Source organism: Dendroctonus ponderosae, unplaced genomic scaffold (assembly GCF_020466585.1).
Source record: "Dendroctonus ponderosae isolate FM_Combo_2020 unplaced genomic scaffold, Dpon_F_20191213v2 Dpon_F_20191213_2, whole genome shotgun sequence".
Lineage (NCBI taxonomy): Eukaryota > Metazoa > Arthropoda > Insecta > Coleoptera > Curculionidae > Dendroctonus > Dendroctonus ponderosae.
Genome location: NW_026018165.1, coordinates 10243723 through 10261497, shown reverse-complemented (window position 1 = coordinate 10261497; position 17775 = coordinate 10243723). Strand labels below are relative to the sequence as shown.

General features: G+C 32.3%; 1 protein-coding gene across 6 annotated transcripts in view; it reads right to left on the bottom strand.

Moving 5' to 3' along the window:
* Window positions 1-1042: 1042 nt before the first annotated feature.
* LOC109538973 (prominin-like protein) overlaps window positions 1043-17775 on the bottom strand; it is a 42625-nt gene continuing 25892 nt past the window's right edge. For 3 of the 6 annotated variants that reach the window (XM_019906448.2, XM_019906450.2, XM_019906449.2), the window contains exons 4-17: window positions 16821-17088; window positions 16174-16361; window positions 15444-15608; window positions 15203-15321; window positions 12740-13185; window positions 10460-10877; window positions 10160-10342; window positions 9968-10102; window positions 8614-8772; window positions 8391-8509; window positions 7682-7735; window positions 4668-4808; window positions 3910-4008; window positions 1043-2160 (exon numbers count right to left, since the gene is read on the bottom strand). In XM_019906448.2, coding sequence (XP_019762007.1) covers window positions 2151-2160; window positions 3910-4008; window positions 4668-4808; window positions 7682-7735; window positions 8391-8509; window positions 8614-8772; window positions 9968-10102; window positions 10160-10342; window positions 10460-10877; window positions 12740-13185; window positions 15203-15321; window positions 15444-15608; window positions 16174-16361; window positions 16821-17088 — 2504 coding nt within the window. In that variant the 3' untranslated portion in view covers window positions 1043-2150. Of the gene's footprint in view, window positions 2161-3909; window positions 4009-4325; window positions 4455-4667; window positions 4809-7681; window positions 7736-8390; window positions 8510-8613; window positions 8773-9967; window positions 10103-10159; window positions 10343-10459; window positions 10878-12739; window positions 13186-15202; window positions 15322-15443; window positions 15609-16173; window positions 16362-16820; window positions 17089-17775 lie in introns of those variants that run through there. The other 3 variants (XM_019906452.2, XM_019906451.2, XM_019906453.2) reach the window with 3 other exon arrangements.

The window sequence follows — 17775 nt, the reverse complement described above, 5'->3', positions numbered from 1 at the left end:
CGACCAATGTTTTACTTAATCAGAATAAGCCACCGTTTAATTAATACACCGTGCTGTAAACCGGCAATTATACAGGGCGGATCGTACTGGATGGGTTATAGAGATTTAACCAACCACACATTTGAAAAATATACTTTGTACTACACTTTTAAATATATAACTTGATTTATTTTCCTAGTTTTATCTAACTTTGGTTGTATTGGACGCTCTACGGCTTGAAGAGTTAAACTTGTTGCCCTCGTGCACTCAATTAAAGATGATGTTCATATTTAATTGGGATTCGTAAATCCTGCAATCACASATTTTCGCTCATTTCAACTTYTTAGGCCTTACCAAACTTTCCAATCTCACTGTTCCTGCTACTTCACTAGAATCTCCATAGCGCAAAAAAAATCCACACCTACCATTTTCATTGTGGCTGATTATTTTTAGTATTATAMAATTAATCAATTTTCGAGAACAGTTCCACTTTTTAACATTCATTTATCGTTGTTATTTATCGCAAAAAAACACGTGGCATTTCTGGCTGTGGCCGTTTTTAATTAATTTTCTCATATACTGCGATATTCTTTGCATCAAAAGACGATCTGACCTAACTTTTATCAACAAAAAAATGTCTGGTTCCTCTGCTATTGATAGTCAAAATTCATCAAGAAATTATCTTTTTTGAAATATCGGGAGAATGGTTCGATGTATTTTAGTGAAATTCGCCGTGCAAAAGGACTCATATTTTGGATGAAACAATCGAATTCATCCGTTTTGGACAAGTGGTGAATCTTAAGTGTCGAGGTATTTAAACTACCAGAACCTTTAATTTGGTGGATGAAATCAACTCATTTTTTTTGGTTGATGCACTAATATTGTATTCACAATTTTATGCTTATTGTAAAATCTTGCAGCATTCAGTTTTTGCGAATTAGAAGAATTATTTTTGACTTTAACATTTTTTTTACACCTCAAACCCATATCGTTCGGCATTATACGAAGCTAATATATTSTTTGATAGAAWTTACCTGCTATAGGTTACCAAAAATWAAAAAAATGCAGTTTWTATCACTTTATTAATATGTATAAACGTTGGAACATTTATCCATATAACACATAATAAATACGAGATGTTTAATATGGCAACAATTTGGCCTCAATTATATAATGATTTTTAAAAAATTGAGCACAAACCATGTTAATTATATGGAAGAGTACATGCACATATATTATAGTAAAATACTGACATATACCTAAATGCATTTGTTTTAGATTTTGTGCCCCCAAATAAAACGTACAACTATATTAACAACTATGAGAATTTTTAACACTAAGTTTTAAATTGTCAATTTCTACTAACTGTAAGTGCTGATTAATGCTACATAATAACATTTGAAACAGACAAAAGACAAACAAACTGCCACTACGTTAGATTATTATAATTAAATTAGCTTGGAATTTAAAAAATGTGTATTTTTAGTTCGTTCTTCATTAACTTAGTAATTGCTTAAAAGCCATTAAAATTTAAACTAAGTGTGCAATTGTTCAGATCAAGAAAATTATCTAAGAAAACAAGAGCACACAAAACTTTGCTAGTAGCCAAATTAACTAAATATAAATTGCCTAGTGGATCATAATCGCATAACAAAAAGAACAGCCTGTGACAATTCCACAACACACAAAACTCTGATTAGGAAAACGAATAATAGCACAGCTACAATATAAAAATAATCTATATTGAGCACATGATGTATTGGAATGTGTTCGAAAGGGTTGATTAACTAGCTCGGAACACATGCCTTGAACATTTTGATCTATAATATATTTACCTATTCGCATAGAGAAATCCGATATGTAGCATCGGTTTGAAGCACTGCTGCACACAATAAAGTGCAGTAAATCAAAAGCAAATAACTAAACTGTATTTACACACATATCACAAATTAAAAGCCATAGAATCTCGAACAACTTACATTTACTAGAGACAGTCCAAATGTGAGTAACGCAAATGTACAACTTGACGTAAACAATGATGTTTTTTGCCTAATTTTTATCTACCAATAAAAATGATAAAAACAACGAAAATTGCTAAACTGTTTCAGTCTGTACAATCGCTATTCTTTTCCAGTGTACACTCCTCTATTTCAGTCGGGTTTGTTTAAAATCTACTGTTCCCTGAAACATTAATAAGTGTTAAAGAAATTGCAATATTTTCCTGTTATTGAGTTGTATTATAAACAAAAAATGCAAGTTCCAAATTGAGCTGAAATTATTTGCGTTCATATCTCCTTATCAAACCTTTCAGGTCAATCTTTTATTTGTCAAATATTGTTATTTTTAGGAGCATATCCATGCTTGTATTTAATATAAAACAATTAAACATTTGTTACTGCAGTGAAATCTGCTGAGGTTAAAAACGAATTTCTATAGATTTTTGATGAATACTTGAGTACAAACAAAACGCAGTTTTTTTTTAGTCAAATTCAAATAATTAGTTTCTTGGTTTCATATGCATTAATTACATTTTTTCTGCCATGAGGTTATTCTTTCGACCAACCCAAATATGTAACGCTTAATTTTTATTGGATTTATTGCAGTATACTTAATCAGTAATTTGTGCTGTGGAGTCTGCGAGACTCGATATTCCTGATTATTTTGTAATTAATCTTAAACCGAAGAACACTGAAACTTTCGGCATCAGCAACCTAAATTGTTCGAAAAACAAAAAAATTTATTTCAAAACTAAAGACAAGATGATTCGAAGCATTACCTTTGAGTCCGGGTTTTATGTTCAAAAATGAAAACAAAAGTTTATATAGACTTTTGTAAAATAACAGCAAACGGTTATTTTTCCACATACACAGTGTAAGTTTGCAGTTTTTTCTTACCTATAGCTCCTAAAGTTATAGAGAAATTTCCTCGAGATTTTTAGACATGTCAGTGGATTGTTAAATTCTAAAGGGCGTACATTTTTCTAGGATCGTGCTTTATTTACTACTCCGCAGTATTTTTGATGCGCCATAAAAATCTGACGACACACTTTCTTTCAAATTCCCTGTTTTTTTTATTTAGAATATTTTTTCCCATACAATTTTTCGTATCTACCAGTTTTATTTGCGAATATATCAGAAAACACGAAAAAACGATACTCGATACGAAAAAATTGTAATAGGCATAAAATATTGGCCAATAAATTTGCATCAAACTTATCGATCAGTTGGTGTGTCTAATAATAAATTAGAGCATAATAAATTAGGAATGTTTCAAATTTGAAACAAATATCTGAATAACTCAAGGAGTTATAAAGAAAAAGCGTGGAAATATTTCAAACTTTGGCACCCTGTATTTTGAAAACAAACTGTTTGCATATTTTAGTTTGTTCATAACCATATTTGCAGGAATTTGCTCGATATAAATGGATTAATTTCGCTTTTTTCGCTGCTTAACCACATTAGGACTTATTTCATTTTGTAAAATAATTAAATCTGTATCCATACATTTATAATAGACCTGGGTAACACTGTGTTGAATTGCGCTTTTGAGTTGATGCCGCTCTGTGAGTTCGTGAGTTATAACTCATCGCGCCGCACCTCGAATTGCCAGGGCACATTTAATTAGTTGAAATTTCTTTCTAATATCGCTCGGAAATTAATTAATTGAGCAACATTTTCATTTTTAAGTGATTTCTTCGCGCTTTTTTTGTTTGGTATCGAATTGCTCTTTGACTATTGTTGTGTCGATGGGGATGAAGTCATCGTCTCGAAAGTACCAATATTGTTTATATTTTAATGTTTAATCATACAGTAGAACCAGCCGATGCTTCTCGACACTGTTTTAAATCCCAGAATTATAATACGAAAACATTAAAATCCTTTCAAGACCAAATGAAACCAATTGAAATTACATTTACTAAATTTTACTTACCCTCCGCTTCCAGGGTAGTAATATGGTGGGGGCCGCTCGTATTCCGTTGGTGCTCGCTGGTAATGCGGTGGTCCCCCGTTTGGGAAATCCTCCCAGTGTCTGAAAGAAATCACCAAAGCAACAATTAACGAGAAGCAAACAATCACATAACAAAAGCCGCTCATAAAGCTATTTATGCAAAAAATTATAACATTGTTTTGATGGTTTAAATACGAATATTTGACCTGCGATGTCTAAGCATCAATCATAACAAATTTAAACAATTATAAAGAACAAACAAATGTGAAAAGAAGCACAGCGCAAAAGGAGACATTAGGCAAACAGGAACCACCTTACTACAGTTCCAACATCGTACAAAACCAGATAAGAAATAAATGCTATAAATTTAACTCAATAATATATTTTAAAGGATAATATAAAATAAAATAAATATATTAGTATATAACAAATTATGCTTATTTCACTCTTAAAACCTTGTAGACGTTACAAAATTGCCATTGGTATCAGGTCTGCCATCTGGTCTAAAGGAATGGCCGCCGTAATTACTATAAACGTATAATAATTATGACAATTGGTTGTTTCCAGTGTTTAATTTAATTTAAGAAAATCTTCAAGAATGTCATGTTCGGGACTATTCAAAACAATCAGTAAATTCCAATCTTTATCGAAATTTGAAATGTTTTACGCTCAGTAAACTCAAGCATCCATAAACCAAGGTCTCGATGCCGATATAAAGGAAAAGAAAAATTAGGACTTACTTAGGTGCCATATCTGCATATCGCTCGCCAGGTGGATGAGACCCAGCTGCATAATCCCTGGCAACTTCACGTCCTGCATTTGGCCTTTCCTCGTACCTCTTCGACTTTTTTCCTTTCTTCTTGCTGCGTTTACCTCCACGGCTGAAATCAGCACAAGACAATAATAAATGAACCTCAGCCAACTAATAAGAGGTTGAATTAAAAATTATGTTAGACTGCAAAAAGTAGCAAAAAAGAAACGTTAGTAAACATGTAATGGTTATTTAGTTAAATGCAGTGTTTTGGAACTACCGAGGCAGTTTTCTGGTGTTGTAGATAAAAGTTAGAGTATATTGAAAGCAAGCTCTAATTGTGTGTGTAACAGAAAATATTTTTTTCCATTGAACCTGCGATGTGATATATGTTGTAGATAGTGGTGATTGCTTTTGTGAACCAAAGAGGGAATACCAAACTCAATGTCCAAAAAATTCACAAAAACCTTGAACTTCCAGTTTAAAAGCAAAGAAAGAAACATGCGCCATGAAGAAATTAACATAACTCAGAAAACGGGTTGGCTTCAAAGTGGAAGTTTCTCAGTGGCGTTTCTAAGTTTTAAAGTGGCGATTTCTGATGCATGCGTCCGATGTTGCAGAAAGTACGGCTGTCCCATGAATCCGTTAACTTTATGTTATCATTATTTAATGCTTGTTGAATTTCGATATCGTAATTCCCACTCTAATCTAAGAGAAGCAAAGATGAACGGCTGAAAAATATGTAATAAAAATGGATCCGGGAACTTTGCTTCAAAAGGTTTTACTAAATATCAGTTTCAAAATGGTTGCTTTCACGCAACTCGCTGTCTACATAAAGAGGTGCGGCGTCCAAATTAACTCAAATAGGAATTTGAAATGTGCATTAATTTTAGAGAACACTTGACTTGAAAGATGCTGAAGGGCCCGAACTCCGATTTTTGCAAACTTAGTAAATATCGGTCTCAAAATGAATGTTTCTACCCAACTGGAATTTCTCCTTTAAAAATTCACGCCTTCCAAACTAAAGCAAATAACAATTTCAGCATCTTTAGAAAAGCTCTCACTCTAAAGATGCTGAATTTTTCCGTAAAAATCGACCCAAATTCCGATTTTTGCCAGCTCAGTAAGTATTGGTTTCAAAATAATGTTTTCAGCCAATTGCGGCGCTTTCTCCTTTGAAAATTCACGTGTCCAAATAATAGCAAATAACAATCTGAAAAGTTCATCATCTTTAGAAACCCGTTCACCATAAACCAGCCCCAATATTTTGTAGATTCGTAAAAATTGATATTGTCAGTCAACTACGTTCTCTCTAGAAAAAAGTCGAATCTTCGAAACGAAAGCAAGACATAATTTGACAATTTTACCATCTTTAGAAGCCCATAGAATCTAATGTTGAAAGTTTGGTAAAATTTCCGTTTTGTAAATATCAGTCTCAAAATTGATGTTTTTATCAAACTGTGCTCTGTCTTTTAAAAGTCCAGTTCTTCCAAATAGAAGCAAGTAAAACTTTGAAAACTCCACCATGTTTAGAAAATTTTTCGCGCTTAAGTTGCCGTAAGTTTCGTAAAAATCGACCAGATTAACAATGTTTGCTAGCTTAGTCAATATCGATCTCAAAATATGTCTACTCAACTACGTTCTCTCTCGATTAAAAATGCGTATCTTCCAAACTAAAGCAAGTCACAATTTTAATTTTTCACCATCCTTAAAAAACAGTTGACTCTAAAAAAGTTCAACGTTTGGTAAACTGAACTCCTGATTTTTGCCAGGTCAGTAAATATCGGTCTCAAAATGTTTTTACCCAACTGCGCTTGCTCCTTCCATACTAAAGCAAATAACAATTCGAAAAGCTCATCATCTTTAGAAAACTTGTCACTCTAAAGATGCTGAAGGTTTCGTAGAAAGTAATCAAAACCTCGGCTTTTTCCAGCTTCGAAAAAATCGGTTTAAAAATGATGTTGTCAATCAACTACGCTCTCGCCTTTAAAAAATAGTATCTTTCACTGTGTCTGCCTTTAGTAAGCCAGACACAGTTTGAATTTTTCACCCTATTTACAAATCGTTTCACTCCAAAGACCTTGAAAGTTTGGTAAAAATCATTTAAAATCCTGATTTTGCCGGTTTAGTAAATATCAGTCTCAAATGGATGCCTCTACCCAACTGCAATTTCTCCTTTAAAAATGCATGTCTTCCAAACTAAGGCAAATAACAATTTGAAAAGAACACCATCTTTGGAAGAACTCTCACTCGAAAGATACTGAAAGTTTCGTAAAAATGAACCAAAATGCCGATTATTTCCAGGTTCCCAAAATCGGTCTAAAAATTGATGTTTCCAGTCTACTCCGGCTCTTCTTTAGAAAATCCTATTTTGCAAACTGAAGCAAGTCACAAGTTGAAATATTCACCATCTTTACCAGACCCTTGACTCTAAAAGCGTTGATAGGTTTATAAAATTATATATATTTTATAATGAAATTTGATCTTTTTCTTCAAACGACTCCATAAAAATGTCGGCAAGGACGATCTGATACTGTTGCTCATGCATTTCGCAAAATCTAAATATAATAATAATAACACTTCAGCTTAGGCTGGACTGTACGAGCCGGGGCAGCACGCATTCAACGCATCCACACCAGAAAATCTCCTAGTAAGCACGTTTCAAGAATAAAATATTTAAAAAGTTGTTAACGAATTAAAAAATTGTAGATGAACAATTAAAACTCGTTGTTGACTTACGAAAGTCGCAACACGCGAAGAAAACAGAAAGAGTGAGTTACAATCATAGAACGACTAATGAAGTACGCGAGAATTAAAAAGAACCCCAATAAATATGTAGGAAATAAACCAACAAGATAAACTACATCGAGAAGAAACCAGAATGAAAGAGTTTAGATTGGCACTAGTTGGTTCAACCTTCCCATGTGTTAGTTCACTCAGCCACTGAAGCAAACTACCACAAAACAAGATTATATTTTTAGCTCTACCACATGCGAAACTCACCTGTTCAAGGGAATATTATCCCCCCGATCGGCATACGCGTCATACAAATATTCGCTGCAAAATAACATAAAAACAATACATTTAAACTGAAAACAGTAACAAATGCTGGTGTGTTACAAACTATTTGGAAGTTTACAAAATAAAAAGCACCACAGTTTGTAAAGTTAGGACCACAAATTTAAATATTAACAGTCAAGGCAACATATTTTTATACAGCTTAGGAATGGAGTTTTAGTGTTTTTTTAGGTAAATGTACTCGTGATGTAAAGCAAATGTTTGCTTTCGTTTTGATGCTTTAATTGAATAAGAATTTTTCTCAATTTTATCAGTTTACATGTCCCTTAATCGAAAAGCAGTAATTTGTGGATATTGATCACAAAGTCAAACACAAAACTGAATTGAACATTTACTTCCACAGAAGCCCGGTGTATTACTTTGTGTTACTTTGTTTAAAGCAGGTTCGTGCTAAACAGCTATTTAATGCAGCAATATATTAATAATAAGGTTACATTTTTAATTAGGTTTCCGTAGATTTAAACGACTCAACTAATTTATTGCCATACTGGTTTTATCTGTTTTATATAAACGTATGATGTGTCATTTTGCGCCAATACTAAAGTGTACACATAGATGAAGTAGATATCTAAAGATGCAGATTTAATGAAAAGCAATTTGTCAAGCTCTAAAAATGTATGCATTAATAACTTACGTTTCAATGTACTGATCATATGGCTTATGCTTCTTGTAGAGATTACCCAAACTTGTAGCAACAAAAATTGTAATAACGTATAGGATGCTTGTCCAGAAGAGACTGAACCAAAATCCATTCTAGAAACATAATAGAAATAATTTAATAAAATTGTTGAAAAATCTTCATTATTAAAAAAATTTAAAAAGTTTAAAATTCTTCATTATTAACTTAAGATGCTTACCCAAGGTGTTAATACTTTATCACAAGTTGAAGTGAGGGTAGAGTTAATGACTAGACTTAGAGGACCACATTGCCCAATTTTTACTTCTATATGATCCTGAACTCTATCTAAATAAGTTGTTATTATCATCAGTGTAGTGTTGGCAAAAATCTGCGCAGTCTAAAATAAAAAATAACCATTAATAATCTTAAAAGAAAAAAACATTAAAATGGTCAAACGTCGCATGTTACGTTAAGAAAATATCAAGAAATATCAGTTTAAATATCTTCAAAACTGAGACATTATTAATGTAAGCAAGACTAAAGGTAAGGCAGAGAAAGAGCAGAATAAAACAATCGATATAGCAGGAGTGTTTTGCATCGATATTAATAAGAAAATATAATTGACGCGGAGATGAAGAAAAGTTCTAACTGATAAAACAAATAAAAGCATTGTAGAAAAGAGCATAAGTTAAAAAATTTGAAAATAAATATCTCGTAATAGTGGAATTGACGACATTTCAAAGGCGAAGTTTTCTTATAAAGGCGTAGGTTGCACTTTACTTAACCGTCTCGTGTCTATTTTTTTTCTAAATGTTTATGTAAAGAGTCCACCTCAAAGATTCTTACAACTCCAGAGATTTTAGACCATTTCCGAGATGTAGGTTAATTTATAAGGAAAAAGGTTTTCTTATTCTTAGTTCGACGTTTTAAGAAGTAAGGACGTTACAACTTTTTACAAATTTTTACAACTCTAGAGATTTTAGACCATTTCCGAGATGTAGGTTAATTTATAAGGAAAAAGGTTTTCTTATTCTTAGTTCAACGTTTTAAGAAGTAAGGACGTAAAGACTGAATGGGTATTTCCAACCGTTTCTGAGATATTGGCCGATTTACACTCCATTTGTTAAAAAACAATTCTCAAGACGCTTTAAAAAAAGTCCTAATGAGTATTCAAATTATTAACCGATGTCTCGTTTCGTCGCATTTTATTACAAAGTTCAAATGTAGAAACAAATCATTACTATATATTGCAAAATTACAAACAAAATATAGCGTTTCTATTGAATGTATTTAAGTGGATCTCTGCCAAAAGCATTTACAAAAATGTTGTTGTTATTTTCCAATCGGAAGCGTTATACTGTCCACTAAACCTTTTCCAGAATTTTTGGAGAACGGAGAAAATGGACTGAATGATTAAAAAGTTGTGACTGCTTGTACTCCGGTATTTGTAAGTAAATACTTGTGTGAATAAGCATTGTCGTCTTATGAAAAAGGCATTCATTCTATATGCAGTGAGCACTTTCCATAGAGTAAAGGCATGAATTTTAAGTAAGCATTTATTACTATTTTATTCACTTGGCTGCATACTTTACCTCGTTTAATCGGGCAGGCCCTTCGGTGCGCAATACATCTTGAATGTGATTAATGTCTTCTGTTAAAGCTTCTATTGCTTCCTGGAAGGTGTTGTAGCCCATATTGAGTTGTTCTGTCAAGTTTAAAACATTGGCCTGCAAAAGAATTGTTATTGTGTCGCAGGCAACAATAACCGAATGCTCTGAACTTACCACTAGTGTTTGAGACACGTTCTTCATTGGGATAATTAATTTTTCATTATAAGTGTTCAAATGCAATAAACTAAGTTCCAGCTCAGATTTCAAAGTCTCTCTACTGGAAGGTAACGCAGAAATTACACTTCTTAAACCATCCGATAACTCATCCAGGTTGTAATTGGTTAAATTCCGGCTTAACTGGGAAGGAAAAATCAGTTATTCAGACACCGAGTTGTTTAACATTTACGTTACAGGAAAATCTACTAAGCCATCATGAAATTAAATATAAAACATCTTCAACAAGCTATTTCTTACCTCATCTATGAAGCCGTCCGAATTAATATCTGGATTAAACTTTGCCAAGTTGTCTAAAGTGTTCCCATCAATGATTGTAAAATTATCAGGAATAATTGAACCATTAAACTGGAGATTTTTCATTGCTTCCGAAATATCGAACTTGGCTCGAATTTCGTCCAGTTTAAACTTTGTTTGCAAATTAAACGTGGTGTAAATGCTTTTATTCTGGAAACAATTCGACAGCAAAGTACTGGGAGTCACATCAATACCAAAGTCCAGGTTGTAGTCATCCAATAATCGTATTAGAGTAAATTGATCTGGATCGGGATTACTTAAGGGATCGCAAATAACTCGCTCTGAAATTACTCCCACAAGGAGAAACAGCAGCGTGATCAGTGAGATAATAAAGCCAAAGAGGAACATGAACGCCACAGCACTGAAAGAAAATCTAATTTGTAAGCTTATAGGAAATAAATAAGTCAGCGAATCGACAACCCCCATGAATCCCAAATCATTTCATACTGAAAGAAAAAACGGGCACATGAAATGTTTATAGTTGCTGGCTAAATATAACTTTCTGGTACTTTGAAGTTTATAGGAGAATAGCTTCACATATACAGAGTGATTCATAAATATGCCGACGAACTTTTAAGGGTGGTAGCAGCCTACGTCAATTTTAAATTTTTCTTTGCCTTGCTGATTGCTTGCATGACCAAATAGACATGAAGATATAAATGCGAACACGTTATAGACCAGAATACCAATTATAGGTACATACAAAAAATGAAGTTTCCTGGGTAAATGTTACGCTGTTTAATTAGGTTACAAAATTGATTAAATGTGTAATTTTTTTTCGTTATTTATTGATTAATGTTAGTAAATTGATTAATTCACACAGTTGAGTCAATTTTCATTTCGCAACTGGAAATGTAGGATGGGAACTTTCGATTTCGTAACTTATGACGAAAAGCGCAAAATGATTTTCAAGCATCAACGCCTTGTTTTAGGCTCTTTTCGATACTCTACAGACCAAAAAGAGCCAAGGAAATTTCTAAATTGATCAAGAAATTTAGGAAATTGTCGTTAGATTTCAGCAACGCGCCACAAAAATGTTCAAGGTTGAATCATGTAGACGGCAACAGTTAGAACCAAAAAACAAAATAAAATGTATAATTTCAACACCGTGTGTCTCAGGCAAAAATAATTACTTGGTGCCTTGCGACATTAAAAAATTTGTCGGGATATTTATGAAACACCCGATAGTTCTCACGGTCAAATTAATATTAAATAAAATAGTATATTGTTTACATTTGATATGATGCGTAATAATGGTATCAATTGAATAATTCAGCGTACTTCTTGTAAACATTGAATAGTTTGGAACATGATTACATTTGAATATAGAGATTGTGATGTCTTCAGGAGTCTTTCACAATAAACGCTTATGCAAAACAAATTCAACGCAATATAAGAATGAATTGAAAAGACGCCTATTTGATTTATAAAAATTGACTTGGTGGCATACTTAGATTTTGGCCACCCTATGAAATTTAAAATACCAGAAAAAATACTTTCTATAACCGATCGGGTCGATAGTCTTTTTCTATAGGAAATAAAGATTATTTATATACTTTCTATACAGCCACACAGCTTTGTACGAAGTTTTCAGTCTCTATGCGCGTAAAATTTAAGAGAGGGTGTCGTTTCACTGAGCCGTAAAAAATAATAAAACTGAAATAATTGGTTTGTCTTGGGTCAACGATTCGTCTATATTTTAGCCTTCTTCAAGACTCACAAATAAAATATTCGAAGAGCTTATGCTCTTGTGAGCTTTCAACATTAGGTTGGCATAAGTTCAGTACCCAAAGTTCTCTCTACTATGTTATTACATCCTCTCTTAGATTACTGCAAGAAAACACATAATTTGCGAGCCCTGATAATGGCTAAAATATAACTAAAAAGGTGGGACGAGAATAAATATAAAATAGAAAGAAAACAAAGCACAAAGTTGTGCTTTATTCGCATGCGATTGCCCGGAAAACTCTCGTAACATGTAACAATAAAAGTTACTATTTTTAAGATTATTTTATCAAATTTTGAAAAACAGTAGAAATTAGCTTCAAAACAAACTCAATCGCATATTTTTATTAATTGTTGTTACGAATAATCCCAAGATGGAACTTCTGGAGCTCTATTAATTGCATTTTATCCATAGTTGACTACTAGTCCTACATTGCCGAGGGCAAAATGCAGATTTAGGAAAATGACCACTTAAACGTAGTAATAAAAGATTCTTACCAGCATAAGAAGTTACTACCAGTTCCTTTATTGCAACAGTTGTCACTGTAGCCATCAGGTCTTTTCCCACACACTCCACAAATAAGACCGAAGAAAATAAAGACAACTATTGATAACAAAGCACAGCTGATGGTTACGCCAAAATAAAATCGATATTTTCCATTATTATCAATGAATTGTTGCGAACTTTTAATAGCATTGGACGCAGATGAATCGATTTGTTTCTTCACATCATTCACAGAGCCAGTAACGCTATCAAGATTTTCTGTGATTATGGTTTGTCCATTTGCCAACTGTGTCTTCGCTTCATTTAAACCTTTATTCAAAGCATCTGATAAGCTGACTCTAATATTGTTTAACGATTTCTGGCCAGCATCTACGTCGTTTTGAATGTTAGCTATATTAAGACTACCTAAACTTGCAATTGTACTGCTCACATCAGGGACCTATTTAGGAATAATAAAGATGTATAAATGAGGCATCAACTTAAATCAACTATACAAAGCAACTATCTCAAATGTAAGTCTGCACCATGCATGTTTTCACGTGATATTGTCGAGTAATAATTGGTAAATTTAAAAAGCACAGCATTTCTGCATAGCCACTAAACCAACGAACAGAAATAATTCATTCAATTACAGATAAATGTAATCGATCAAGTTTTAGACAGTGTAATGAAAATAGATTCATAAAGTCGACTGTAATTATTCAGTTGACCATCCTATTTTTTAAATGGATGTTTATTCTATTTAAAACCATGTAATATAAACCAGTTACATTGATGGTTACATACTATGATAATTGTCCTGAGCGTCTGAAGAAAGCATAAGTTATTTATATTATCATTGCCATTTGTAGATAACATTTGCTTGATTAAGCACTTTTTTGTAAGATTTATAAAACTGGCACATTAGCATGTGGGTACCTTTTACTGTATGCAAAAAACGGTAACGATGTGTGATGTGATCTAATATATCTACGGCTGTAATACTAATAATAATACGTTTGGCGAGCAAAACTAAAATGGCAAAAAACGGCAATAAACCCATGGATTTATTAAATAACTTCAAAGCATGAAATAAAATAGCAAATCGATAAAACTTTTCTAAATTCATGCAACAAATGTACCAGCAGGATGAAATCGATGCATTTTGCAACTGTACAACCAACTTACCCTTGGAAAATATCTATCAAGGTACTGCACGTAAAAATAAAACACAACAATTAAAAAATCGCAGATGAAATTGGGTGAACGTTTCTTATAGTAACATGTAGAGTATAGTTAAAATATAATCAAATAGTTAATTGATAACTATACTCCAAAAAAAGCGGCGCACCATATTTTTTGAAAAAGTTAGAGTATTGTAACTTTTATAGCAATTAACCGAGTTTAATATATTTTTTTGGTTTCTAGCTTAATTGTTTGGCTAAACCTAGAATGGGAGAATTTTCATATTTGTTTTTTATTTAGATTGGGACTGCATGTATTAAACAAGGGCAGAAATACCGATAGGTCGATAGCCTTTTTTAGAAATAAAGATGTTTACTACTACTATTGTTAACCTAGAATAGGAGAATTTTCATATTGGTTTTTTATCTAGATTAAGACTGCATGTATTAAACAAGGGCAGAAAGACCGATAGGTCGATAGCCTTTTTTAGAAATAAAGATGTTTACTACTACTACTGTTTGGCTATTACTTCAAACGTAAGAAATGTTGACTCGTTATTTCCCAGAACAAATAATGAAAAAAAGTCCTCGAAACAGCGCATTTTTGTAAACATTTGTTTTTAATCGGTTTTATCTTAAAAAGTAACGAAATTATCGACTCGAATATTTACTAAATTCCGTGTGTTAGAACATTTCTGTTATTTTTAAAGATAACAATGGTGCATCAAAGGAGTATAAAAAAGTTGGTATCGTATATGTTTGAGATCCGGCATTCATTTGAACTTTTTATTGCATTCAGCCAAAAATTATCTTGTCTAAATGTTCAAACTTTCAACATTTTAGTATCATTACAGCGGCAGAAGTGCTAACGTTTGAGTCCCAACTAAATGTATATTTAATTGTTTTTTAATATTTAATTAATCTTGAAAGTGCAATTTTTCACCATAGCAAAAGAAATTTGGAAACCAACGTTTCTGCACACTCTGAATACGGTCTATTATGTCCAAAAACATGTTTTTAAATCCACTTACTACTTACTAACTTTTAAAAATATTGTTTCTTATTTATTTTATTACTTTCTATTATAACGCACACATACGCTCATTTTACACTCATTTTGTCATAATTTGACCCAAGAATTATAAGTAAGTGTGTACCAGTTGGTAAGTGAAAAGTACGTAAATTTAGAAAACAGGTGCAGATTTTCCATTAAAAGAACAAAGCAGAATATAATTGTCAATTTAATCATCAAAGAAAGTGATGATGACAATGAAAAAATAACTGATAACTTACCTGGCTAAAATCTATATTTGTTTGTAACAAATCTATCTTCTTTTTAAAGTCTGAACATTCCGGCAAATATGAGCAATCGTTTAAAGTTTTGGTAAGATCTCGTTTCACTTTCCTAAGGGCTGCAAAATAAAACTTATTTTGATTTACCTATCGCTTGCTTGCAGAATGCATTCAAGTATAATTCTCTCAAGCATTTAAGTAAAATCGTTACAACAGCTTAAAAGAAACATCGAAAACTTACCATCGTTTAGCTGAGACGCATAAACCCTTAGTCGATTAGTGTCGCTTTTCAGCTCATACAGGGTGTTATTCACATTTCCCAAATTCTCAGAAAAATCGAACAGTTTTGTTAGATTGGCAGCACCAGCAAACTCAAACAGCTGATTCATTGCAATCTCCGTACCATCTGAAAGTGCAAGACATTTTTTTATCACCAAAATGTTTGTAAATATTGAGTCTTAATTTCAAAATTAGATGTTTATTCGGCTCTCAAACCTCTATTACTTCTTGTTGAACTTGGATTTGAGCAAAGTAATTTATTATTGTAAATCTGAAGTCACAGTGACCAAATTAGCCTGAAACTATCTAAATTGAGTTAACGAATATACATTTATTTTGAAACAATTTCCATCTTTAAACTCAAATTGTACGATTATAATGCTGAATGCTTTCTCAAGTTTAGCCTGGTTCTATTATTCTATTATATTTATGTCACTATATATAAATTGTAAAATTTTGAGATAATTTTAATTTGTAAGTAAAAAATAGTTCAGGCCATGGGAAATATAGATGTGTGTGGTTACAGAGTGCTAACGTACCAACTACGAAATGCTCTTTAAAGCGCCAACATTTTAGCTTCAATGCGATGAATGGTAAAGATCAATAAATGATCTAATTGGCTAGATAGAGCAAATAAATATATACCAAAATAACAAGAAGGAATACGACAAACAAAAATTAAGCTTACTTACTTTGTAAAACATTATTGAGCGCAGTAGAAAATTCCTGATAATTGTTGGTTAATAAATGACGAAGGTGGGCGTTTGTGGTATCCATAAAGGTTTCAGTATCCCTAACGCTATAATTTAAATTTGTGGGAAATTCCTGAACTCCGTCCTCCAGTTGTTGGTTACTGGCGAACGCACAAACGATACAAAACCTGGAAAAAATTCAATGATTATTTACGGCAAAAAATAGTTAAAACTGTGCCAGTAAATAAAAAATTGCTAATTCAAACGCTGGTTCAGATTGTTAGTGGGAATTAGAAACCATTCAGATTCAGCATCAAAGCGATTTATAAAGTTTCAAAAATTAAACAATTTCAATAGCATAATTTATATTTAAGCCCGATGTTTTTCAATATCCTACCAATGAGTCTCATACATAGATTATACAAGCAATCCACAAATTCCCTGTAATCGTGCGTATTAGAAAACGAGATTAATTTCCTGCGGTATTAAGTATGAGTTATAAAAATACATTAGATATCGCATAGCTTAAGATGCTCATTTTTTTAAACTATTTTTTGTTTATGTTTTTGTGTTTCTTTATTTAAGCTTTTGAGTCACGTAAATATGTCAACTGAAGTAAAAGTAAGTGAGTAAAACTCACAACTTACAGTAATCCTGTGGTACACATTATCAGTAGAATTGCTTGAATCACTTTTTTGGAAGTATCCCTTCTTTTGTCGGATGGTAGCGCTTTGGCACCGCAATTGCCACAACATCGGCAACAACAGAAGCATAATCCACATAAGGGAAAAAGCACCACGCATAACAACAAAAATACCACAATTGCCACCAAACTGGCATAGTACTTGGTGATGGCAGTGAAATCAGGATTCTCTACTATATTAATATTATTCCCAGCATCAATCGATATCAATCCTAAAACAAAAATATTGCTTTATTAAGTGCTAATTAATACAATGTTTTCGATTTTTTTTTGGAAAATAATTTTCAGTTTGGGTGCAGATCGAGTGGTTAAAAATATGAGAAAAAGATAAATTACGAAATATGTAAACTAAAATGAAACACTTTTTGTTTTGATCGTTCGGATGAAATATTATATGAAACGCAATTTCCGCTGTTCTGGTTCATGTTAATGTTTAACTTTCTAACCAGTTTGCTGTGGGATCGAAAATATTAAATTCAATGTAAAATGTGGAAAAAAATTCACCGTATAATCAAACAATTAGCTTTAGTCACGCATATCATATAAACAGTTCAATTGGGAATATTAAAAAGAATTAACGATTAAGCTTGGAGTCTTTGAAATAAGGCACAAAATGCCCGACTATAAATCACTTTTCAAACTACTATATTTAACGCTCTGTATGTCTCAACAACTAAAAAATCATGTTCACACATATCAAAGAAATTATATTGATAGTACAAAAAACGTGCGTTCTTTTTTATGTTCTAGTACATAAATAAGCAAACATTTACATACAATGCCTAAGGCATTAGAATGGACTCCGCGCTCCAATCTCAAGTAATATTTTAATAAATTATAACAACGATACAGTAAAAACAACGAATAAAGTAAAGTAAAATGTCCATACGTTAGTGGTT